We start from the raw sequence: 25,540 nt of genomic DNA, 5'->3' as shown, positions 1-25,540 counted from the left end.
AATGCACTCCAAAGGCAGAAACAAAGACAACAAGCAGGATCAGTACACACATGAGGCTTTCACAATTCATTGTACCATTGTCAATCACAACAAATCGGGAGAATCACTTGGTTTTCTTTGTACCCGTGAAAAAATTCAAACGTAAGAAAATGAGGCATTTAGACTAGAATGAGGAATGCAATCTGTCCTCCTGAAGATAAAAGTATTCCTTAAAGGCCTTCAAGACATAAGAGGTTCTCTTCTGAGCAGAAAATTGAAAGAAAGATGCCTTAGCTAAGCAGGGCAGGGGAGATGGGGGGGGTGGAAAACATGGATTTTTTTTGGGGGGGTGGGTGGGGGGGGAAATCAAACAAGACTGGTCTCACCCCAAAGTCTAGAGTCACACTTCTTATGCTGATAGGTTACTACATACACTGAGCAACATACTGATAGACTGGGTTAAAATCTGAGGGTCTCAATCTTGAAAAAAAGATCTGTACAATGAAGAGACAGGACAAGCTGTCATTGCATGAAAACAGTAAACCTCTAGGAGAGGTCCAAATCCTCCTCAACAGGACTTCCATTTATCACAGCCAGAACAAGACTGTAAACTGATAAATTTCTGTTTTGTTTTCTTTTAAACTTACCTAAAAGGCACAAGCATGTTATGCCCTGCAGCTCTACCTATCACTACAAAACGATCTTGAATGTAAAAGGTTACTTTCCACCAGAGGGTGCAAATCAATAGCTCTGCCTTCAGTCTCCTTCAGTAACAAAACCCTTCTTCATAATAGGTCCTTTAACCCAGTATCTCTTCCCACCCTTGCTCTATAATACGAATCACAAGCCTTTAAACAAGGAAAAAGAAAAACCCTTAAGGGGAAGTTCATCTTGAGTGCCTCTAATTACATCTACTTTCCCCATGTGTACACAGCAAAACAGAGTCTCTGATCTGCTGGACAGAGAAATTGAATAAATAAATAAATAAGCTTCAACCGTATTTATTCCTCAGTATCACCACTTGTAGGATACGGAATACTGAGCTCAGATTCTGCAAAAGACATTTTTCCTCTGAAGAGTGACCCACTAGAGGGATCACACACACACAAAAAAGTAAAAAATACAACTTTATGTTTTCTACTTCATCCTTAGGAAGAACCTTAGGAGCTTGTTTGTTAGCTTCAGTTAATGTTTCCTAGTTACCGATCCAATTAAGAATTCTGAATGAAGGGGGGGGGGGCAGCAGGAAGGGAAAGGGACATAATGTTATTGACCTTATAAACACCTAGAACATTTCTAAACCAAATTTGAGACTACATGAAGTCAACTTCCCTGAGAATTTCTCTCTCATTCTAAAAACGTTTTATTAGCTAAAGTCTATAGAATTATATCAGCTGTTGCCTTTGGAGTAAGTTTTTGTTTCCATTTAAATACGTTAAAATACTGATCTCTTGGTATTATCTCCAGACAGCATCTGAAGTGAGATTTTCTTCAAGAACAGAAAAATGTACTAGAATTCCATGCTAGAATTGTACTGCAAAAATACAGCAAAATAGTCGCTTCCAGCTGTTTCTGTTCCTATTGGGAAAGATAACATACATATTTTATCATCCTATATATAACTGCTAGCACATGGATATATAGCAGCAATACTTCATATTGCCTATAATGGTTTCTTACTACAATATGGCATAAATTAAAAGGAGCTTAACCTTCTGCTGCGATGATACCGGTGGCGTAGTCATCAAAGGTTTAAGTGGAACGGTGTTAGTCTGAGGCGTGCTTATTCTTGGAGATACATATGATCTTGGTGATGAGGCATCAGATGTTAAAGACATTGGAGACTGATTAGATGGCTGAGCTGTAAAGAAAAAAAATAATACTGTTTTTAATAAACCTATATCCTATCATAAATGCAAATTAGATTTTCTTTTGGTACTTTGTAGTATGCTGTATTAGATAATATATAAACATACTCACATCGAGATGGTTGGGGGGGTGAACAACTGGAACAATCAGATGTTCAACAACAATCCTAACTAAAGAATTGTATTTTCCCCAAACCCTCCACTTCTAAAAGTTGAGGGGAAGGGGAAAGAGAAGAAGCTATTATGCAATGCTTTTTACACATGAAGAGACTAAATTAGTTTCATTTGCAATTCCTATTTTAGAGTGCACAACTTGATTTAACTGAAAGAATGCATGAACAGTTTATCTAGAAACCTATTCACCCATTCTAGGCATCTACCAACAGTCCCCCACCCATGTTTTAATTACTGGTTCAAAATCAGCATTAGCATAATACTGCTTACCTACTCAATAACATGACTGCATTTATGGTTTTGGTTTAAGTTTCTAGCTTTATTAAGTTACAAACCAGAATGCATTGAAATACCTGAAGGAGTATCTCGCCTGGAAGCTGAAAAATACTATTTACAGAAGACTACAAAAAAACCCCCGCCAGATAGAATAAACTTTCTTTTAAGAATTTAAGGCCTCCCCCCAAGAGTCACAGTTGCACAGTATTACAAAAAGGATGTTCAACCAAGAAAGAGTTGTGTTTTATACTGAACATTAAATAACATCTAATTAAGGTTCAGAATAAATTGAGAGGGTCTCGCACATTTTTCACATTACTCATATAGAGTTAGTTAACACACAAAGAAAATCCCAAAAGGCGAGACAGTGCTTAGCTGCGTCAGCTTCCTGCTCCCCAAATAACTGTTTCTTATCCTATCTTTGGAAAAAGAAGTAATTCAACATCCTCCACACCAGATGGCCAAAGATACGACAAGAGACAGCTTCTGCAAGTTTCAATTGTATCAGCCTATATAAAGTGCAACGTAACAATTTTACGTAAGTGAAAAGAAGACTCTGAATACCTTGCGTAGACAGTTGTGCAGCTTGAGAAATTAGGGAAGTGATATTGAAAGCAGATGGTCCAGCAGTAAGAATTTTATGGAGTATAGACTGCAGAGAGGCTTGTGTCACAGCTGCTGTTAGAACTAAAAACAAACATTCTGTTTTACTGGCAATTCTAGCACATGACTTTAAACTGTTCAAACTGGCTAAATACATTTAAGCTGCATTTTCTCTGATTTTGTTCCCATATCCACAACAGACCGAAGAGCCGCCTGAACTATTTTTCAATGACTTGAATACAATTAATGAATGCTTGGCATGTCTAACCAAGTCCTTTATTTAATAGTTTTATCTTTGAGACATACACTAAAAAAATTCTTTTAGCAAATAACTTCAACTCTTCAGCTTGATCTTATGGATCAATAATAATTCTTGTAAACGTAAAGAGAACATTTGTTCAGTTTGTTATTGTAGTAAGCAGAATGTGTGTGGGTTTTTTTTTTTTTTGAACTACTATAATTTTTTAAAAAGGCAAAAAAGCAGTATCACTTTAACTCACTAAAAGAGATGGGGGGGTGCGGGGGGGAAGACTTCCTGTTCAAGGAAAAAGAAAAGATCTTTCAAGTTAAAAATCCATACACTCAGTGTTTCTTCTTATTAAAAAAAAAAAAAAAAAACAACCAAACAAACCCAAACTTATTTGTTCTGGGTTTAGCTGTCCCATCCCGTCCCCACCCCCGCAGTAAAAAATTAATCATTTTCAACCAAGTGTTTTAAAACTGCACTACATAGGAAGAGCATCTTACAGTATGAGCCAATGAGACCCAGCTTCTGAACTAATCTTTTCAAAAAGGTCTACAGGCTCTGTGGGGTACTTCCTGAACATACACTGCCCGTGTACAAGTCTGAAAAAACTGACTCACCAACACAAACACAGAATAACTCTGCATCATGTGCACAGTAAGGACAGCTTGCTGCGCAAGGTGAAGTCACTCTGCCCACGCGGACCTGCCAGCCCGGCCCTCATGCCATCAGACCAATACTAAACACACTTGTTCCAAGACAGACACAGCTGCTGCTCAGATATGGCAAGAGAAAATGACTAGGAACTTAAATTGGCAGCTTTCTAATAAAATCCAATTGAGGTCTTGATTGGATCTTTCATTTTTTAACACAAACACAACACGATACTCCTACTTTTTTAGTCCAACCTAGTGCACTACTGTTTTAAAAGGTTCTCCCTGCACAGGAAAAAACAATAACCAACTCACCTATTTGTACTGAATGAAGCCGTAATATTTACTGATTAAAAGGAAGTGAATTGACAGCTTTTCCTTATAAATAATCATAACGTAAATAATAGTAAAATTTTAAGTAAAATTTTACTGTTTTGACTTCCATGGTTTGCACTTTTAAAAAGTTAAAGACAATTAACTCTGGGCACTACATGTAAATGTCTTGCTTCCTATTTAAATTGGTGATCAGTGCACAAGAAGTTCAAAGAAGCAAGTAAAAAATCCCACACCGCTTTCTTCATCAGTAACCTGCCACATGCAGACACCACATTAGATAAAATTACATTCGAAATGCATCAACTCTACCTGTTCTTGCAGCGAAAGGCACTATAGCTAGTTCTAAACTTTCTTCTAATAAACTAGGCCAATGCGACAAAAGTCTAAGAGATGCACTGATTACATGCACAAAATTTAACTTGCTAGCAAAATTACTGATATGCTAATCTTTATTCAGAGAGGCTAACATGTTGTGTTAAAGAAAAAAAGTTGATAGGCAACAAGATTTAAGAATCCCTAGAAGTTTCAGTATTTGCAAACACATTATTAGAATAGCAGCACAAACTACAGAAAACAAAGAACGTTGCACGAAACAAAAGAACAAAAAGCTCTAACTAAATTTTGTGCAACAGATGAATGCTGATACAGCGATTAAGTCACCAGTCTCAATTAGACTGCTCACATACATCAGCATTTATCAGCTTAACAACCTTAAATGTTACTTGGCTAATTTAAAAAGGTTTAACAGAAAAAAAAAAAAACCACAAACAATCCCCACTTTCTCTAGGGATTCATTTATTCACTTTTCATTTAAAGTAAGGCTTGCTTTTACTACAGCTTAGTATCCAATAACATACTAATGTGTGTAAATAAGAAATTACATCAACTTTAAAGAATCCTTACCTTCATTGATTTTGGATATATCTACGCTAGAATTATTAAGCTGCAAGGTGGCTTGCAGAGCAGGCAGCAGTTGCCGAAGGAGATTTGGGTCCTGAAGTAACGGAGGAATTGGTGATTGCGGGACAGGTGAGACAGGAACTGTAGGAGCAGATGAAGCAGGCGCAGAAGTTGGATTCAGTCCAGAAGCAGAAGATGTAGAAGGAGTTGTGCAAGAATGGGATACAGACTTGTCCACAGATGCAGACTCTGAACAGAAGACAGACAGTAATTTTCATTTTCCCCAATATAACCTGGCAACTTCTCACTAGTACAACATTCATATTAAATTCAGAAGATCAAATGCTTAACTATCATTACGAGGAAAAAAAAACAAAAACATGAATATAACAAAAATTGAAGATATTTGATACCTAGTGTAATTTAGGCTATTGAACCTAATATTTATTAGGAACACACACACACACACACAAAATCTTTCCACTTCAAGGTATTGGACTGAAAGCTGCCAGAATTACAAATGGGAATTTTTCTCCCCTAATTTTTAGGACAAACGTGGGCCAAAAATTCCTTAGTGATTTTTTTTCTTTTACTGTGCATATACTCATATTCTATGTTTTTACCCATGGTTCCAATCTTTCTTTGGAAAATATACTATGAACGAAAACCTTATAGTCCATGGACTTTACAGATAGCCTAATAAGTCAAATTTGAGGGGAAGGTATAAGCCATACTTCATTTATTCAGAGACCAGACTGCAAGAAGCTACAAAATAAAGACCAAGTCTATCATACACAATCCAGCTACGTTGCTCCAGATTCACAGACAGGATAATGAGCTGTACTAGAAATGTAAAACAAGAGCTGTTAACATCCCCACAGCAGAGTGGCAAAACATCTAAACGTGTATCTGCCCATAATTAATTTCAAACTTGTCAGCTTCTCCCAAAGCATCAAGACCTATATCCTTTATTTTACTAATCTCATTTTAGCAAACATCAACACTTATTATCCACAGAAATGCTTAGTACTTAAAGTCAATTATACTGTATGGCAATTTGTTTTAACTAATGTGAGTTATTTAATTAATTCTGAATTTGACTTCCAGTAACATGAAAGTTTCTCCTCCATTCCAGTACTGTGAGAAATTCCTGCACTGAAAGTATTTCCACTTACTGTAGGTGTACCATCAGTCACTTCAAATATCCTTCCTTTAAGAAGCCTGGACCACTATATTTCAATTTTAGTTTCCCCTTCTCTCATTCCCATTAAACCCATGAGAGACCTCTGCCACCAAATTCAGTCAAGACTAATGCCTCTATAGCACCAAACAGGTTGGATGAAGAGTGGAAAGATGGATATGGATCCAAGATCTCACCCAGGATGCTTGCCCATAATATTGAGGACCTGGATTTTAAACCCGCCTCAAACTGGGCGGAGAATGTCAACCTGGATATTCCACATTTCAGGCAAAAATCCAAATGAAAGCTAAAATAACTAGATGGGAAACTCTTTTACTCTAAAGGTGTGTTTGATTTTTTTTCCTTTGGAGAGGTGGTCAAGGTAAGAGGTGGCTGACTTTTAGTGAAGGAAAATGAAAAGGTCTTGTTTTGTTTTATTACATAAGAATAAAATGTTACAAAATTTCTAAAAGCTTTTGTTTTCTGACAGCCTTAATTGCAACTTTTGAGACTAATTTGGAGAAGAACCCTAAAAAAATAAAAATAAAAAATGGCTCAGTGAGTATCAGTACGTAAATCAAATGAGATTAGAAATCTCAGTGAAAAGAAAGGGGACTTCTGCTTCCATGCAGTTACAGTAGAAATAGTTCATAACAGGTCACAAATACTAAAAAAAAACCCTTTTCCAGTCAAGTAGCTGAGAAATCTAAACCAGAAGAAAACGCTGAAGAATCCAAATTTGACAGCTTACAAGGATGCAACAGCCAGGGCACACAGATATATTTCGATGTTTCAGGCAAACTTAAAAAAAAAAAAAAAAAAAAAAAAAAAGGCAGCCTTATCTAGTTACAAGCTCCTCAGGACAAGAGATGGGCTTTCAAAGTATCTGTAAAGGGACCTGGTCATTTGGCCAGGAGCTTTCGTAAGAAGGCCTTACAAAGGGAGAAGTGGTGTTACAAAGACTGAAGAGGAAAAAAAAGCAGTTACAGAATTTTTACGTGGTTTTCAGTAACATATGACTAGGACAGCTGATCAGGTATTAGACCTAAACAGTAAGTCATTAGTAAACGTCTCTGTTACAGAAGTATTACATAGAAAATCTTATGTTATGGTGTTCAAAGTAAACTTATTAAGACAACTGCAAGTCAAGACACAACAAGCAAACAAGAACCTTACCCTACTAAACAAAACATGTAAAGTTTATATTGAATTTGAATCTGTCATAGCCCAAATAAGGACAACAAGATACACTGGCAGACAAAAGCAAGGGAATTAAGCACAATAGGGCATGTTAGTACTTATATATGCAACTCTCCTACCCTACAGTTTTGAGAACCTTACAAAAAAAAAAAAAACCAAAAAAACCCAAAACAAAAACAAACAACAAAACACCCTAATTTAAAAACAAACAAAACAGGAAAAAAATACTAAGCAACTGCCAGCACTGATTTCAAAACATATTTAACATAGTTAGGCTTGTCTTCACAGTTAGATTGAGTTATTTTAAGTAAAGAAGCAACCCACTACTGTACTATTAATTCACATAAGGAATACCTGAGCTTCAAACCACACCACCATACCAAACAGCTGGAAGTATTTTTCACCCATGCTGCAGTTTTGAACACAAAATAAACTGAATCAAAAGCAAACTCGAGCTAACAATACAGTGAAGACAAACCTTAAGACCAGTTCTGGGTATTTACTCATTTCTTGAATAAAAGGACTCAAAATATGTAATACAAACCCACTGAATTCCAAGAGGTCTGTAAAAGCACTTTAGTTTGGGTGAGCTTCTCTGCTATAAAAATGCAAACTGAATTACAACAAAACAACACAGTCCAGTTAATTCTTTTATACAATATGGAGACACTATTCTGTAGCTGTATTATTGCAGGTATTTTAAGTGTGTGTTAAAATATATTGTGAAAGACATTTTTTGTACAATCACCCAGATTAAGCACCTACAGAAAATGATGTGAAAAATGATGGTGTCTAATGCTCACATTCCGATCTTTTGAGATGGTTAACATTACAAAACCAAGAGTCTAAAATGTTATGAAAGAATACATCTCTATGATCATGACTATCTACATATACATTGTATTATAACTCTGTGTTATTTAACATCATAGAGGATGCAGAGTACAATGAATGCTCAGAGCATCACTGCACTTCACAAATTAAGTAATTTAAGTTATTCATAGTGAAATAAAGGGTATAAACCTCTATCTGCCAAAAAAAAATTGTAAAAAATATTTGTGGAAATACAAGTATTTCTGGTTTGTATTAAGTAGCCTGAATGGCTATTTTCTTCTCTACAAAGGGAAACTCCTTTGTGATGAAAACAAACATGCTAAAAAATACAGCCTACAGATTAGTTCTGAATAATCACAACTTCCATTACCTTAATTTAAACCAACCTATCTTACTCCATGGCTTCCAGACCGGACACTTGATTTCACAGAAATAAATCCAAGAAATACTGCTGATAAACAAAGCCTCTAAATATTTACACATCCATTTTTGTATAATATAATGACAAATGTTTAAAACTGGTTTAATTTATGATGCTATACAGAACTTGAAAGTTTCGCCTTTGAAGTTAACACAACCAGTCGAAACTCCTCAAGATGAAATGTTTGTTTCACAAAAATCCTCAGATATCGCTCACTGATGCGTGTGCATTTCCCCTGCTTTTTCCACAAACAGAAGCAGAAACTTCTCACTCCCTCCTTTTCCTCCCTAATTCCCCTTTTCTGATCTGCTTTGAGAGACACTTTCGTTGTATGTTTTGCCACATAGTGAAGTTTACTTTTCAACATTTGAACACTATTTCCTCATTTCTAAAACATTTACTAGGATTTTAAAAAAATGCCTAGAATTATACAGTCCTGTAATTCTTAAATGCATTTGAAGCCTCAACCATCACGAAACACAGTCAAAATGAACACAGCATACTGGGAAAAGTTAAATATCTTTACAAATCTAAGTCCTTTAGTTTTACAACTCTGATACACTGGTCTCTACACCTGTGTCAACATAAGTTCATGTTCATTAACAAGCTATCTACAGTATTATTGCAAAATAAGGCTTTTGATTACATGGCAGTCATTCATAAATCTAATTTGAACCATTAATACATCAATGAGACTAATTTTGAACCTACAACTGAAATTTTACAAACAGAAAATGCAAATTTGGTCTGTTTCTTACACAAAAAATATTCTTAAAGAAAAGATGAACTATGCTGCAAGGCCTGTAAAAGTCTTTGACTATGATGATTGAAGTTGCCTGCTATCGGACAGGGCAACTCTGCAGCCTCTTCATTGTCAACACCAATTTCCATACAAATGCTATGCAAATGATTCTTCAACCTCACATATAATTTCAGCTATTATCATGAAAGTCCCAAGGAAAACTTTTTAAATAATAATAATAAAAAAATTAAAACCAAAAGCAGAACATAGCCCACTGCCATCTTTTGAACTGTTGAAAACTTTATTTATTCAGAGGAAGAGCTAAAATGTAATTTTTAAACAAAAAATTAGATTCTTTTTTAAATTTTTATTTTTGTGATTTTAAAAATATGACTTTGCACCAATTTTTCCATGATAAGCTAAGCACATTAAAGTTTAAACTTCTGGAGCTTTTAAGAAAACTTCTAAAAAAAATCCATTCACTTTGTTGCAACAATTATGAAAATACAGCATGCCTTCTGACAATCATGTAAACAAGCTAATTAGATGCAGCCTACATATAGCTATAGAACTAAACAAGTTGCTGGACCGTCAACATTAATCATATGGAAAAAAAATGAGCAAGAAATAAAGCCATCAAAAAAAAAAAGGGGGAGGAAAAAAAGTAACCAGATGGCAAACAAAAACAACTAGATGTAGAGATTAACTTAACGTGAAGAACCATTAATTGGTTTTACATTAAAGTGGAACAGGAAAGAAACTTTTTAAAATGAAAATAATTTTTGAAGACCACAATGATTAGGAAAGAGCTTTCTATTCATAACCTGCTCTGTTGGGAGTGTGACCTGCGATCACATCATTTGGAAAAAAAAGGAGAGAAGTCCAAGTTATCAGGCAGTATTCTCTATGACAAGAACCTGTATGACAAAGGTGCGTCTTTGCTGCAGGTTTCACAAAGAGGTATCTGAACTGAAGTAAACTGGAGGCTACTGCTTGCCCCAGAAACATCATGTCAAGTCAGAATGGAAACATTACACTGCATATTTCCAAGCAGTGTGGGTTTTTTTAATAACAAAGCCAAGTAATCCTTTCAGAAAAAATACCACAGATCATTTTCAGCAGTTGTGCCACAATGTTCTTCAATTACAACCTAGATACAAGGCAGCAAGCGCTTAGCTTCTCAGAGTTTGAGGCAGTATATTAAAATGCTGCTGAATCTTGCTGTTACCAATCTCTGCCCCTCATGACACGAACCTTTGCTCCTAAACAAACAGCTGATCCACTAGTGAATCTCATTCTGAAAGGCAATTCTCAGCCTAGTGCGTTACAGTTAAAATAAAATTTATTCAGACTAGGTTTAATGCAGGGGGATAAAAATCTAAGTCTTCTGACTGTTCAGCTACTCCGTTTCAACAAAGAGCTCGTCACCAACACTCCTGCTCCTCTGTTGCGCCTCAGTCACCCTGTTCCACCTGCTGGAGTCCTTTAAGTACCTGTCCCTAGTACCTGCTCACTCCCTTCTCACCCACCGTGTGCCGAGTTACTCAGGCACGTTAGCGTGACAGAGAAGTGAGTGGGGAAAAAAAGAAACAAAAAGAGGAAATGCATTTTTTGTGCAATAACTTCCTTCACAATCCTCCTCCTGACAACTAACGTACTAGTACTCCCTATACAAATAGTAGCTTTAAAATACTGCTATATATAGCTTGCTCTTGTTCTGCAGCATATATGGACAGATGATTTATTTCAACCAAGATTTTTTTAATGACATGGAAATTACCCACTTACTGTTGACCGGATAATTCCCAAATTATCAGTGTGACCCCTTGAGTGTTCCAATAGCTTTTACTACTGATGTGATTTTTTTATGCCATTAAAACCAAAACCAGTGCATTCAAAGCCCTTCAAATGCAACACTGCAATATTACCCAATCACTCTACTATGAGCTTGAGTTGTATCTTTGCTCTGCTAGCAACAGTCATGCACGTGTGCTCTCACAGCGTGCTCTCTGTGGGAGGAAAACTGCATTACAAAATTTTCAGAAATTCAATGCCTTATTGCCCCATAAACCTCACCTCTGCTATACTGATTAAACAACTACCACCTAGAACAGCTAACTGAACTGCTTGATTTACTGCTAATGATTAAGAATCATAACACATTCGTCTGTGCTGAAGTACCTTAAGTGTATAGTCCACCAACTAAGTTCTCTGCGCAGTGACAGTCACATTTAGCTTTTTTACATAATTCAGTTCTGACCTACTAAGGACCTTAAGCCACACCAAAATATGTAAATATTTAAAAGCAATGCATTTTATAAACACATTTGGCCAAATGAAACTATGGCAACAACAGTAACTGGGTTCTCAAATATGCTTAAATTCTCTAAAATACAAAAAATTCCGTATTTTTCTCATTTGGATTACTCCAATCTTAAAACTGAATTTTCGTATTTTATCTATGCTGCCAAAATAAACATAACAGCAATGCTCAGCAAACAAATATAAAGTACTGGAAGAAACCTCTAACAGTCTTGCTAGTGTAATTTTTTCTAACCACTGTATGAATTGAGTAATACACTTAAAACTGCAAAACTCAGCCAAAGAAGATGCAATGATACCAGGGGCAATGTTAATAACTGACTGCTAAAGACTAGCAAGTGTTACAAGGAAGAAAACCACAGGGGTGAGAAAAGGATGAGGAAGAAGCTCAGCTGTCACTGACCAACCACTTTAATCTGTCAGCATCAGGGTCACAACCCACCCAGCACTGCAGTGGCCACCTTACTGAGTTCTCTCAGAAAAATTTCGGAGTATTGTTGCGCTAGAAACAGAAGTGCTGCCTGATGGGGCTTGGACGAAAGGTGTGAGAAGTATCCTACAGACAAACACACTGTTAAGATACGGACAATACAACATTTGATTCAGCAACTAAATTAGAAATAGGAAAATGTGATGTGCCCTACAGATAAAGCAGCCAAAAAGTAGGAAAAGCAACCCCACACTTTACCTGCATAAAGCACTCACAGTGAGCACAAACAGAAGCAGCAGATTCTGACTGGAACATTCAAACCAAAGGGTAGAGGTCAAATAGTTCCCCAGGAACTCTCCACTACTGCCAGCCATTGAGGGCAGAGGACTACTGCTAACAGCTGAGCTATAGTTCAGCCAGGGATTTTATTCAATCTCCTTGTGGGACTACAACATACCCCTGCAGCAAAAGAGATTGAGCTGAAAAAAGTGTTGTCGTTGTTTTTTGTGGTTTTTTGTTGTTTTGTTTTTCACAACTATTACTACATTAAAAAATACACACTAAGAACAGAACTATTAAAACAGTGGTACATATATGCTGGCATAAGGCTGCCAGCAACACATTGACAAGAAGCAAGAACTCATTTAGGCAAGGACTACTGCACATACTATTCAGTCATTTGGACCAAGCTATTTTTATAAGCAAAAAATACAGCTTTACCTCTTTTTAGAAAGAGAGAGGGATGGCACAGCTAGCAAAAAGAAAAAGATCAAAGGCTGTTTGCTTTACCAGTGTAAAAATAAACCCCTCAAACTATTTTCCAATTTCACAAAGATACTTTTAGAAGATTGTTCGAACTGAGTGTCTCAGGACAATTGGGTTTTTCTTCATTTTGTATAAGAGCTACAAACAAATACTTTTAAACACTGCATACCTATAGTACTACAGGTTCACAGTCACCTCTGGGAAAATGAGTAACAGAAGCAAACTATCCAAAAACATCCCTATGTACAGCACTGCTTCCTCTCTTCTTTTAAATTCAAATACGTAAAATGCTACAGAAATTATACTGGTCAAATTTCTTATTAAAAAAAAGTTCAACATTCACAAAAAAAGGCAAGACTATTGAATATACTCTTTGAATGATCTCTTATCATAATATAAGCTGCACTGAATTTTTCTGTTTCTTTAAGAAAGGTATTGAAGCAACATGTGAAAACTCACATTTTCTGAAGTATTTCAAGCCTAATATTAATCTATTCTAATTCTTCAATTACTTACTAACTTTCTGTAATCCACCCGGTCTGAAGCTCAGGAAGTATATTTGCTCACAATGAAGTGCCATCAACAAGGCAAGAGCATTACAGAGAACCTATCCATTTAACCCATACAAACTTAAAAAAACTACATAGGAATACAGAAATTAAGTGATTATTTAATACGGAACCATCCATGGTAACATAGATTCTAAAGTAAGATTTATAGTGTCAAGACCACCCTGTGCAATCATTTTCACTATTCATACCCAATTGTATGTTCTCAAATGAACGTGGTACGTAAGAAATATTAGAACTCCCTGCCAACATTTGTAACAGTTGTCACAATGGGAAATCCGTTCTATTGCAGTAAGATTCAGTTGCTCAATTTAAGTGGAAGCAACTAATAAAGGTATGCAGGAAAGCAGGGAAAGAATATATCCAGTTTGAAGTCTGACCACACACCAAACAGGAATCAAGTACCTGCCAGAACTGAGTAATAAATAAGGGTTTTCTTTAAGTATATTTTAAAGATAGTAATGAAAATAGAAAGGATACGCTAAAGAAGAGAACACTTGACATGGATGTTTTGCACTGTCGTGTTTAAAAGCGCAAACTGCAATCAAAACATAATGAACTGAAGCAGATAATTATTCTATTCAGTATAAGAACCATGCATAAACTAGTACCCCTTACTTCTTGCTTTACTGTGTTGAACAGAAAAAAGGCTTGCTGAAAATCTTCTGTTCCTGTGTAGTTTATAGTCAACGTTCATGTACCAAGTCATGCAAAAATTGCACAAAGTCTCAAGAAAAACATACAAAATTTCTTTACATGCACAATTTTCTTACATTGCAGTATTTGCCAATGTATGGTAATATTTGGATATTTTGGATGGCCAAGTGCACTTATCTCTGTGTAAAAGCTGGAATTCTTTGATAAAGAAAACTGGAAGGCAGGAAAGCAAACACAGAGTGTAAGACCAATGTCAGACCTGAGACTTTTTGGTCTTTTTAGCACTGCACTATTCTTCTGTAACTAGACAGACTTGCAAATATCAACAGGCCAACAAGCCATCTTTCAAAAAAGCATTCAGTGTCGTACTCGTTAAGCAATATTTTAAATTAGAACCAGACATGTTTATCAAAAATTACTTTTTCCCCTCCCAAAGCCCCCAAAATAGAACTTTCTCATACAATGTTACTCTCTAAGAACCTGACTATACCAAAGTATCACACTATCACTAGTAACACATCTCCTTTCTCACAATCTTCTTGAGCTCTTCTTCCCTAATAATGAAGTAAATCCAATTAAAATATACACTTTTGAAGAGTCACAAACAACGCACAGTAAAGTCCTGATCTTTGCTTGATGACTCTAAATGCTTCTGGTACATATTACACAGAAATACAAACTTTCAGCAGTTTTAGAACTGAAGATCCAGTACATCACAAGACACAGATCAAAACAGAAGAGCAGCTGTTACAGACACGTAGAAAACTGTGTTGCTTTCTGTAAGAATTGCACTTGTGTTTATTGAAAAGTTTGACACTGGCATTCCAAACAGTAACAGCAGTTCATAAAATATAATGGTCCAAAATGACTTTCAAATGGTGTAACTACATCTATGTTAAGAACTCAAATAATGGCAAAGATCCAAAACAACATGAGGGAGGACAAAAATTAAAATACGTCCTACTGAAATACGTCTTTCAAATTATCATTTGAAATTATAATTTACAGAATAAGCCAGTAAACAGGAAATATCGCAGTGTCAATTTGAAATTGTGTAAGATATAGCAAACGTGGTTTAAGGGGAAATAAACACATCAAAACACTAATTGGGTTCTAAGCACACACAGTCAACAGGAAAAATATCTTTAAGTTCTAGAACTAACATACTTTGAACAAGCAACGCATCATCTTAAATGCTAGAAGGAATTTCATTAGACATACCTTTTCTCTCTGTTTTCTGTGCAGGGATGGAAGATGTGGATGTAGGCAGTTTTGATAAAGTAGATGCTCCATTAGCATCAAAGGATTTCTTTGGCTGGTGATCAGATTGTAGAGAAAATGGACTAGGAGGAACAGTGCTTGGGGTAGCAGTTGGATGAACCACTGGTTTGATGGGATGCTGTACTGGAGCAGAACTACTGTGAGTCTCTGCTCTTGGCAGTCTGTAGTCTCTGTCATTGTGCCTGCTTGTTTGAGATAAAATATTCTGTGGGAGCATACTACTGGCGTCACTGGAATGCTTGTCTTCCACTTTTTTGAGGGTTCCCCAAGTAAAGTTGCAGTAAGAAAAAAAAGATTAAATTAGAAACTTGTCTAAGATTGCAGTGACTTTGATTAATACAGCTGCACATCAACAACTAGAGCTGATTGAACTTATGATTAAAAAAAGCCTCAAGTAGATCAGCATCAAAAAAGGCAAAATTTAATTTTACTCACTGACAAAATGCATTTTCTCTGACCTTTGCTTGATTTAGAGTTCCGGTTAAGCACTATGTTTTGATGAAAGGCTGCTTTATAACAAGTGTTATAGTCAAGTTAACTTTTGAAGTCTCCTAAAAAATCTAAATCAAAATCTATTATTTCCATCTTATATTTAGCGTGAAGAGATAATTCGTGCCATTTTTCTTTTGTTCACTGAGAATTTTGAACATTGAGTATAACTTCATAGTTTCAAATTCTAGCCTTCAAAGAATTCCACTTCAAGTCACTCAAGTACTACTACAAAGAATTTACTTTCAGTTGAATTAATTCAGGAAGACTATATATTAAATGAGTGACTAATCTGCATTTGTCACACTATTCATAGACTTTAAAATATGCTACACAGGGAACATACCAAGCAAATATAGAGTTATTATTTTTATTGATTCCTAGATTTTCACCTGTCACAGAACAAATAGTTACTGCAATATTCATTTCTGCTATCTTTTTGTAGCATGCAGTATGTTTTAGCATATGCAGTATGTTTCAGCATACACAGAAAAACAGCCCTTTATACATCTCTGCCTTGTCAAGTCCCAAGCAATGGGGGCGGCGGCGAAGATTAATACTTTGGCTTCTACTTTTAAACCATCCTGAGAACTATGCTACAAATTCACCCAAACTACATCAGCATACAGAAGGAATCTCACAGTACGACCATTTCCCAGAAAAAATTGACACAGATGAAAGCTAGGTATCAGGAAAAAAAATTCCAAGTAACAGAAATTCATAGTCCGGGAAAGGCTTTGCTAAGAGTATTGGCATGGTAAAAACATGCTTTCGATACAGTACACAAGCCTCTGAAAACTCTGATATCATAATCCATTAAATTAGCTTATTATTTTCAGATGTGAAATCAAGGTTTTAGAAGAGACCTCTGCATTGCTATTTTTAAGCTCAGAATATGACATTGACAGGTCTCAATGATCACAACAGTCCAACTACACCATAAACTGTGCAATTTGTTTCAATAACTACCTATAAAGATAATTAAATTAGGCAGTAAAAGCTGCAAAAAGGAGGAGTACTATGAAAAGCATTAAGCAAGCGTTGTACTAGTAAAGGCTCAAAGTTATTTTAAGAAACAACATTTGGGAGAGCTGTCTGTGCTATCCGCTTTGGCCTTTTTATATAAAAAGGTGAGAAAAACAGCTAAGGAAAGAGATTTTTTAATTTTAAGTTTGGAAAAGAATACAGTAATAAAAACAAGGCAAGAATATATTACTGTAAAAAACCCACATACTTCCACTGGCAAACCCACTGGCAGATGTCGCCTGCATCACCTCTCTTCTGTAATCCCTATCTTTTGGAAAACTGTTAACTGACATTTTGCTTGCTTCTTTTTGCCTCTGCTCTCTGAAGAAAAGAAAACACAAGTTAAGTAAGAATTTACATCATCTAATAATATAACACTTTCTACAGGTGAAGTTACATGAGATGAATTAAACTATCCTAAGAGCTTGCTGCTACAGATGGGGTAGGCAAACTCCAGCCATTGCTTCCTTACACCAGCGGTTGTCAAAGCCCCCAGTATACCAGTTCAACTCATTAACATTGTGGGGGGAGAGGGGGGGGGGGACCAAAAAAACCCACCCCACCAAAAAAAAAACCCAACAAAAAAACCAAACCAACCATACTTCCCTCTCCCACTCTGGATCATCAAGGGATAAAATAAGTGCCAGAGGTCATGGTAAGGGTAGGAACACAATCTTTTATAGCAGTAATCTATTAGATAAGCTCAACTCCTCCTAAACGAGCTTTAAGAATATTATTCTTTATACAATGAAAACAGACACACACATATACCTTTCCAGCCACTCTTTTGGTTTTTCCCATTGTGAAACTTCTGTTCGGCAGTTGTAGTAGTATTTTTTGCCTGAAGAGCTGATGTGTTCAGACCAATCATCCGCAGAATCGTAAGCCTTTAAAATACAAAGTGTTGGACAAAGGACTACTTGAGAATTGTAATATACAAATTTAAAAGCTTCCACCCTTTTTAAAACTACATGGCGTCTTCATATGTACTCCTATCATGGCTTTCCATTTATACCATCTCTAAATGCCTGTTTCGTTTTGATAGTTTAAAGATGTGACCACTACGCTCCTGTTCATTCTGCAATAGTTTCCTCTGTTTTATTCCCATCAACCCTGAAACAAAATCTAATAGTATGTTTAGTGGGATACACTAATATCAATATTGATAACATTAGTCTTCTGCACCTTAAAACTTCCTCAAAAATCATTAATTATATTTTCAAAATTTTTCTGTAGTTCACAAATTTATCTATTCTGTTTTCAGTAGTTTTTAACAAACACCACCCTAACTACTAAAACTTGGATAATAAAAGTGACTAAAATTCACCATGTGTAACGCATCTTAAATAAGTAAAATCATACTGTCTTCTCTAGATTTACCAAAGTTCATGGAAAATATCTACTTCATTTAAATAATCTAGTATTTTAAAATTAAAAACAGGTACCTCAAAGCTCTAACGATTATCAATTAGAACAGTTTTACAAAACATAACAACTGCAGCTTGGGTTTACAGAGTGTTTATAAAATAAAGACTGATGCTGGAAAACTCAGTGAAGCAGGTAATGTACATGCCACCTGTTTTAGACAAAATGATGAAAATATAGCATGTATGAATGGGGTGACACAGGGATGAATACCAATCACAAATACTCACTGCATCAGAAGTTTTGCTTGGATTATTGCTGGGATTAGAAGAATGTGAATTTGAACTATGAAGAGCACTGTGGTTATGCGAATTTTCTTGTGGAGAGTAACTGGTCCCTAAAGGAAAAAAGAAAGACTGTTCACCATGTATGTTTTCAAAGAAATCAACTATCTGCATTCTAAGGAGGTAGAAGGGGAAAGGAGAGAGGAGGGGAGAAGGCAAATTGTCCACAGCCTGGACCACAGCATAGTTCAGATGCAGAAGTACTTCAGGAGACCATACGCATATTTCTTTTTCACACAGCGTAAAGCTCATTTTGACTTTCTAGATGCAATAATGCAGTATGTCCCTTCACTAGTCTTACTCTCAAACTTCATTCTGCTACAAACAAGCAAGTAGCCTTTATATTTTTTGATGGCTGACGGAGTCCTAACATGTCAATTCAGAAATTAAGAGACTTTTCTCCTCAACATTAAGTGAGAAAGTTTAAATAGGTTTATCAACAGGCTACACAGCTAGATACACAAAATCAGGTTTTAAGTTCACTGGAGCAATGCTGTTTTCTTAACCCTTTTGAGACTACTTGTAACTGGTTCTATGTAACTATTTCTGTTTATGCATACAGATTAAATTAATTTTCCTGCACCTCAGTCTCTGCAATATAGGTATCAACATCTAGAATACCAAAAGTAGCATTTCCCAAACTGCCACCTGCTTCTGGCCTCCCTAACAACTGGTTCTCAAGGTAATCCGGTTTTCTTCATCACTGTGAAAACACTTGAACACGAAAGAACAGCTGGGAAATGAGAAGGGAGATAATTCTCAACACCTTTTACACCTAACATTTGTGCCTAAGCTCAAGTCACCAATTATACCTGAACAGTTCTAATTACAATTAAACAAGGCCACCCATTAAACCCTTCGCAATCTTATTTTAAATGTCCTGCTCTTAAGGCCTCCCATTCCTCAAAAATTTCTAAGCAAGTAAAAACTCTTCCATTCGTCTTTATATGATTTCCTCTTCCTAAGTTTTACACGTTCACATAAATCACACCAAACTAAGAAAAATCATTTTCTTACGCATTTCAGGGAAAAACCTTGATACTCCAAATACAACACTCTCCCTGCCTTTATTTTTCCTCTGCCTACTGAGAAGTTTCTAAATACCCAGAGATACTACATCAGGTATCACTAGCCTCACATACTATAGCAATCTAAGTATGAAGTCAAAGTGCTCTGCAAATGGCAAAGGCTGTATCTTACTGGCAACAACAATAAAGAACAGTCCACTGATAGTGGACTGATAGGTGGGAGTGAATGGAGCCAAATTTTTTTTTTTTTTAAGTCTTCTGAGGGTCACACACTCAGAAGATGACTAAATGATATATCATGGTGCAGAATGGGAGAGATTATAATGCAAATTCTATCTTCTGAGCCTTCTGACGACACAAGCATTGACAAAATTACTATTTCAAACTTCTTCCTCCCCGCCTCTAACCCTGCAGGTCATAAAAACAGTCCATTGCAAAAGCAAAGAGGTACACCATGACTAATCTGTTTAGTACCCTACAAAGGTTAAAGGCTGACTTGCACAGGCATGAGTTATTGCAACCTGAACCATCAGTAGCTCTGAACCTTTTCCTACACTATTTTGGCTAAAACCATATGTCATTCTCTTTAAAGATCTGGGGGTAAAAAAAAGAAAAAAAAAAAAAGGGAAGAAGCCTTGTCTTCAAATACAGCCTTCCAAAAGCAAGATAATTAGTCCTACACCAAAAGTATCTTACATGCTCAGAGCCAGGTGGAATGACTTTCCATGGGGGTAACTTAAGCTTGTCAAAGCAATACTCACAACATCACATGCTTGTGATGCACGTGAATAACAACAAAAAAATTGAGCTTCTAGTGAATGATGTGACTTTACATGTTACGTACGTTAGAAAATTCCAGAATTTAGACTTTAATATACATTTATAAAACCAGACACATTTAGTACCCCTAAATGTATGCACGAAATACGTTATAATTACAAGACTGTACTCCTCAATCAGTCACACCAACGGTCTTAATTATTCTTTTTAGACACTGGTTATGGAGTGAGATAGCTGTTTAATATTTTCATATTAATCATTCTGTTAAGTATTTATTTATTTACTATACCCTTCCCAAACTCTACTGAGATAAAATCATTAAATTTCTTCATTTAGTTCTGTAGGTTGCTTAATGCAGACATATTAGTTCATTCCTACTATGAGGTAAAATCATCTCCCTTTTTAAAGGAAAAAACAAGATGAAAATTTACCAGATGGCTTCTTTGAACAGTTTGGTATTAGTCACTTCAAAACTTCAGAAAACACCAATGTAGTTAATTTACTGTAATCCCATACCATGGATGCGGTAACACTACACTTTGTTCAGCGTACTCAAGATGTACTTGGTGATTTTTAAATACTGTAGTGGTCTAAATACACTGCCACAGTGAATCTAATCTAACACGCATTTTCTAAAGATGAGTAAGAGCCAACAACATACGTATTAAATCAATAAAATCCTTTAAAGCCAATTCTATCCAGCCCATAAACAAACCCCTCAAACTCACTGAGCAGACTTTCAGCCCCCACGTGGTCTAACAGCTCAGCAGCATCCCCTCACCATTTCACACTGTTCCCTGGTTCCCAGTACTGAGTCACAAAGCACCTCAGAGCTAGTGTCAGAGCAGCAGCAGTCACACCCACTTACAGCTGGCCCCAATAGTAGAAACGCCTACTTTGCAGCAGTTTCTTCATAAGGAACTCCTGGGCCTCTCCACACTGAGCTGCAGTCCTCCTAGCACAACTCCCAGGCTGCACACCACAGGCTTGCCCTGAATCAGGGATCCTGCCCCACCTGAGCTGGCCTCAGCTGCATAAATACTGATCACAGCTGCTCCAGCAATACCAATTGCCTCGGGTTGCCAGGACAAGCTACATGGGCTTTTACAAGGGCCAACCATAAATACATACCTGATGGTGTGTAGGGCAATTACACAGTGTAATTACAGGTGCAGGTTCACCCCCGTACCTCCATTTTATTTTATGCATAATACCCCTTCACGTTTGGATCAGTACCCGAACTTCATGGGAACGAGCATATGAAAGGGCTGCCAAACCGACATTTGCTGTTGGGAAGCTTCCGAGACCAAAGCAGATGATGCTCTGGAGAACAAGAGTTTTAGGCACTGCATGCAAGTAAAGGGCTTAAAGATCATGTGTAAACACCAAAACCATATCACCAAATTAACCACATACTAAAACCTTGCTGCCTCAGTATAAAAAGGTACATACCTGCATAGCAGTCTCCTAGGAATTCTGACAACCCAGCCAAGCAAGCATTGCCAGCTCAGGTCACCAGGGAAAGTTGCTCAAGATCTTTAAAAGGCCACCAAGTGGCATGTAGAGAGCAATCCACAAATGGAGGTCTACCTCTAAAAAGAAGGGGGGGTTCCCCTTACTGGTATGCTAGCTTTCACCATTAGCAAAGCCTAACCCCGAGCCATCGGGGTGGCTGACTTGCAATCAGCTATGTGTCTCCCAGCTGCGTGCCTGGCAAAGTAGATCATGAGAACAGGATCACTAAGATTAGTCCATATCTCAGAAACAGGCCTGATAAGGTAGACAGCATGCTACTGTGCCTCGAGACGTTCACTTATAGCACTTCTCACCCTTTCCTCTTACAGTTAGACCCTCCTTACTAGTCCTGCTTTGTTCAAGAAAGAGGGATAAAAAGACTTGGGTTTAAAATGTTTATTAGCATACCTTAAGATTTAGCAATTGCAAATACACATCTTTGATGCACCATAGGGAAATTAATATTGCGTTATAAATCCTTCAATTCAGTTACAGAACTCCCCCTGGAAATGTTTACTGCACCATCACTGTGACTTTCCTCAGCTTAATCATTATTTTGGAAGCAGTTAAAACTGGAAAGAGCTATTCCTAACTGGAAGACGGCCAAGAAGGGCATCAGCACTACAGTTTTATATAACTGTAGTGGTGCAACCGTGTAAGCAAGCCTTGATTAACACTATTCTCAGGTCATAGGACAGGTCAGAGTCAAGGTTAAATTATCGTAACTATCTTCAAGTCTTTCAAACGAAAAATCACATCTTCCTCACTAACGCATGAAAATCAGCAGAAAGCACAAAAAGCGTGGTTCTGGGAACCAATTCAAAAAACAGGCTGTGACTTAATGTCTACTACAGATTTGAGATTCTGCCACGCCAAGACTCACTTTATCAACGCTTTTGTAAGTAGTTTCCAGATCCAAACTGCTGAATCCCAGACAGTTTGAACTGCAACGAGGCTTCAACACTACGCTGGACTTCGAAAACAGACATAACATAGGGTGAAATAAGAATATTCCATTTTGCAACATAGTCAACTTTCTTTAGTAATTATCACATTTAATTAATGTCTCCATTAACACCACATCAACTCTGAAATTAAGAAAAGTTGACATTCTGAGTTAGCTAAGGATCAGACTGCTCTAATAAAGCAACTGATTTCTCTCCCTTCTCCCCTGCCGTCTTTCAAGAACAAGCTGAAACTCCTTCCTTTCCAAAACCTATACACCTATACTAGCAACTAGCATCCATTTATAACCAGCTAAAATAAATTTTCTTGCTGCTTGATTAGAAGACTGAAATACATCACCATGTCATTCCACACTGTCCTCTGGCATCCAAGTGTCTTAGCCTAATTAAAACTCTTTTTGGCTCGTAACATTATGCAGTATCATAAAATCTCCAACTGAAACGCACAAATTAGAACAATGAGACACATTAGAGTTATCTTCAAATGATAATCTACAATCCAGATCAGCAAACAGTAAAAAAAAAAAAAAAAAAAGCTATTTTTCATCCTCTTGAAACAAACATACACTGATAAATTAGATGGTAAACAAGTTCACATGCCTCCACTCACACCCAGTATTTTAGCCAGGCACAAATAGTAAAATTACAGTAGTTGCAGTAGTACAGTATAGTGTTGCACTACGTAGTAGTTAACTTTATACAGTCCAACACAGATAGAGCATTTATGTTTCCTTTTCAAACAGACAAATACCTTGTTGATATCCTAACTCCCCTTCTGTCCATAATAAAAAGTGTCAGTGCAAGTTTACAAATGCTCACCAGCTGGGCAGGAAGCACAAAAAACGCTCCCTAGCAATAATGAGTGCTGTAACTGGAAGTCAAAGGCAGTCCTCCCTTTCACTCACTCCAGAGGGAACAGGGATTCGGGAAGGGTTCTAGGAGAGTCTTCTGTGCCCAGAAACCAGGCATATGGAAACAAACACTGGGCAGCAGAAAAGCAAGGAAGTTCATTCCACTTGTTTCAACTCCATACGTACTGTTCTGTGACTCCACGTTCCACCTCTTAGCTAATATGCAATCAAATTCATTAAACTAGAGACAATATTAGAACTTGAACTTCCTCCACAGAACAAATGCTGCCCAACTGACAGACACTAATTATTTGTTAACAGAGAAGACTTAACAGCAAGATAGTTTATGGTAGTGCTATTTTATGGGAATAACTACTTAAAACTTGCTTCAACAGTGAAAATGATAGAAACTTATCTAGGATAAGCCTAAATTAAAATGTCTGAAGTGTATTTCAACTGACATATTTGTTACTTCAGTGCAAATCTTTGTGCAGAACACCTTGTAAAGTTCTGCATATGGGAGGAAAAAAAGTAACACAATAGGAACACAATACCCAACGTCTCAGCAGTAACTGAACAGCCTATCATGGCCATTTTTATTTGCCACAGGTAAAAGTAATAAGACAAAACACAATTTTTCTTCACTGCATTTTTATGTAGCCTGCTGTATTAAAATAAAATATGGCTGTCTTCCATAGGCAACTAAAAGCATAAAAATTTGCAATTTTTCTAGCAGAGCAGTGGCCTCAGAGAATACATCAACTGTGCAGTAACGCTTTCCAGAAATTCATAGCATACTAAGTTGAATGCACAGTGCTCTGCCAAAAGAAAGTCTAGCCTGATCACTGTACTGCTCAACTGCCCAATTACATACTCATTATGCCCCCCAAAATAAAATATTTTATACCAGTCAACAAGTAGCTCTATGAGCAAAAGAGCTTACAAAGCCTCATTTCCTCCCCTGCCCTCCTCTCCTACTGTATTTCCTATCCAGGACAACAAAGTCCGTGCTGTTTTGTAATGTTTGATTCACAGGATAATCGCCCCAATGTAAAGAATTTTTCATCCTTTTCTCCAAGTTACCATTCACACAAAATTTCACAGAAATTAGTCCAAAATGTTAGTATAAACAGACCAAGAGTCATACATACATGGAGTGGGACAAATGACCAATAAGGGATGAAAATTATATTGTAAGCATACAGTTTTCTTCATAATAGAATTTTTCTTCTAAAATGGTAGTAAGAAAATGACACCTCAAGGAAGAAAAGCCAGGAGCAGTAAACCAATGAAAATCAAGGACTTGTACTGTTTTACTAATGAAATACTCAAAGAATGCCAAGTATTACTGATTATTAAAATGAAAAAGATAAGCTTCAAATTTTATCTTACATATTGTATAACGTAACAGCAGTTTGCTATTTTGCTGTCTTCTGCTTACATTTTTATTTTTAATTAGATCTGCCCAATTTATTTCAGAAACTGAAGTTTAATTTTAGGGCAAACAGTACAAACTGCTCTAGAAAGAAAACCAGTTATCTGGCCATCAAAAAGGAAATCAAAAGGCAGTAATAAAATGACTCAAATTAAATTCAAACTTCTGAGTTCTCATGTAACAATCCAGTGATTTACTACTCCAGCAGCTAACAGGCAGACTGTTTTCCTAGGGTTGTACTGCAGTCTAAATTGATGTAACAGCTTGGGTTGTCTTCACTGGTAGAACAGATATAAACTTATTTTTGT

General features: G+C 36.6%; 1 protein-coding gene across 5 annotated transcripts in view; it reads right to left on the bottom strand.

The window, feature by feature from the left end:
- The window catches only part of WAC (WW domain containing adaptor with coiled-coil), a 65,810-nt gene that overhangs the window by 20,707 nt on the left and 19,563 nt on the right, over nt 1-25,540 (bottom strand). For all 5 annotated transcript variants that reach the window (XM_076331763.1, XM_076331765.1, XM_076331764.1 and 2 more), the window contains exons 4-10: nt 18,605-18,711; nt 17,721-17,836; nt 17,158-17,270; nt 15,375-15,683; nt 5,037-5,282; nt 2,862-2,984; nt 1,692-1,840 (exon numbers count right to left, since the gene is read on the bottom strand). In XM_076331763.1, the coding sequence (XP_076187878.1) occupies nt 1,692-1,840; nt 2,862-2,984; nt 5,037-5,282; nt 15,375-15,683; nt 17,158-17,270; nt 17,721-17,836; nt 18,605-18,711 (1,163 nt within the window). The remainder of the gene's footprint in view (nt 1-1,691; nt 1,841-2,861; nt 2,985-5,036; nt 5,283-15,374; nt 15,684-17,157; nt 17,271-17,720; nt 17,837-18,604; nt 18,712-25,540) is intronic.

Source organism: Aptenodytes patagonicus, chromosome 2 (assembly GCF_965638725.1).
Source record: "Aptenodytes patagonicus chromosome 2, bAptPat1.pri.cur, whole genome shotgun sequence".
Lineage (NCBI taxonomy): Eukaryota > Metazoa > Chordata > Aves > Sphenisciformes > Spheniscidae > Aptenodytes > Aptenodytes patagonicus.
The sequence above is the reverse complement of the archived record's forward strand: the minus strand, read 5'-3'. Positions and strand labels throughout refer to the sequence as shown.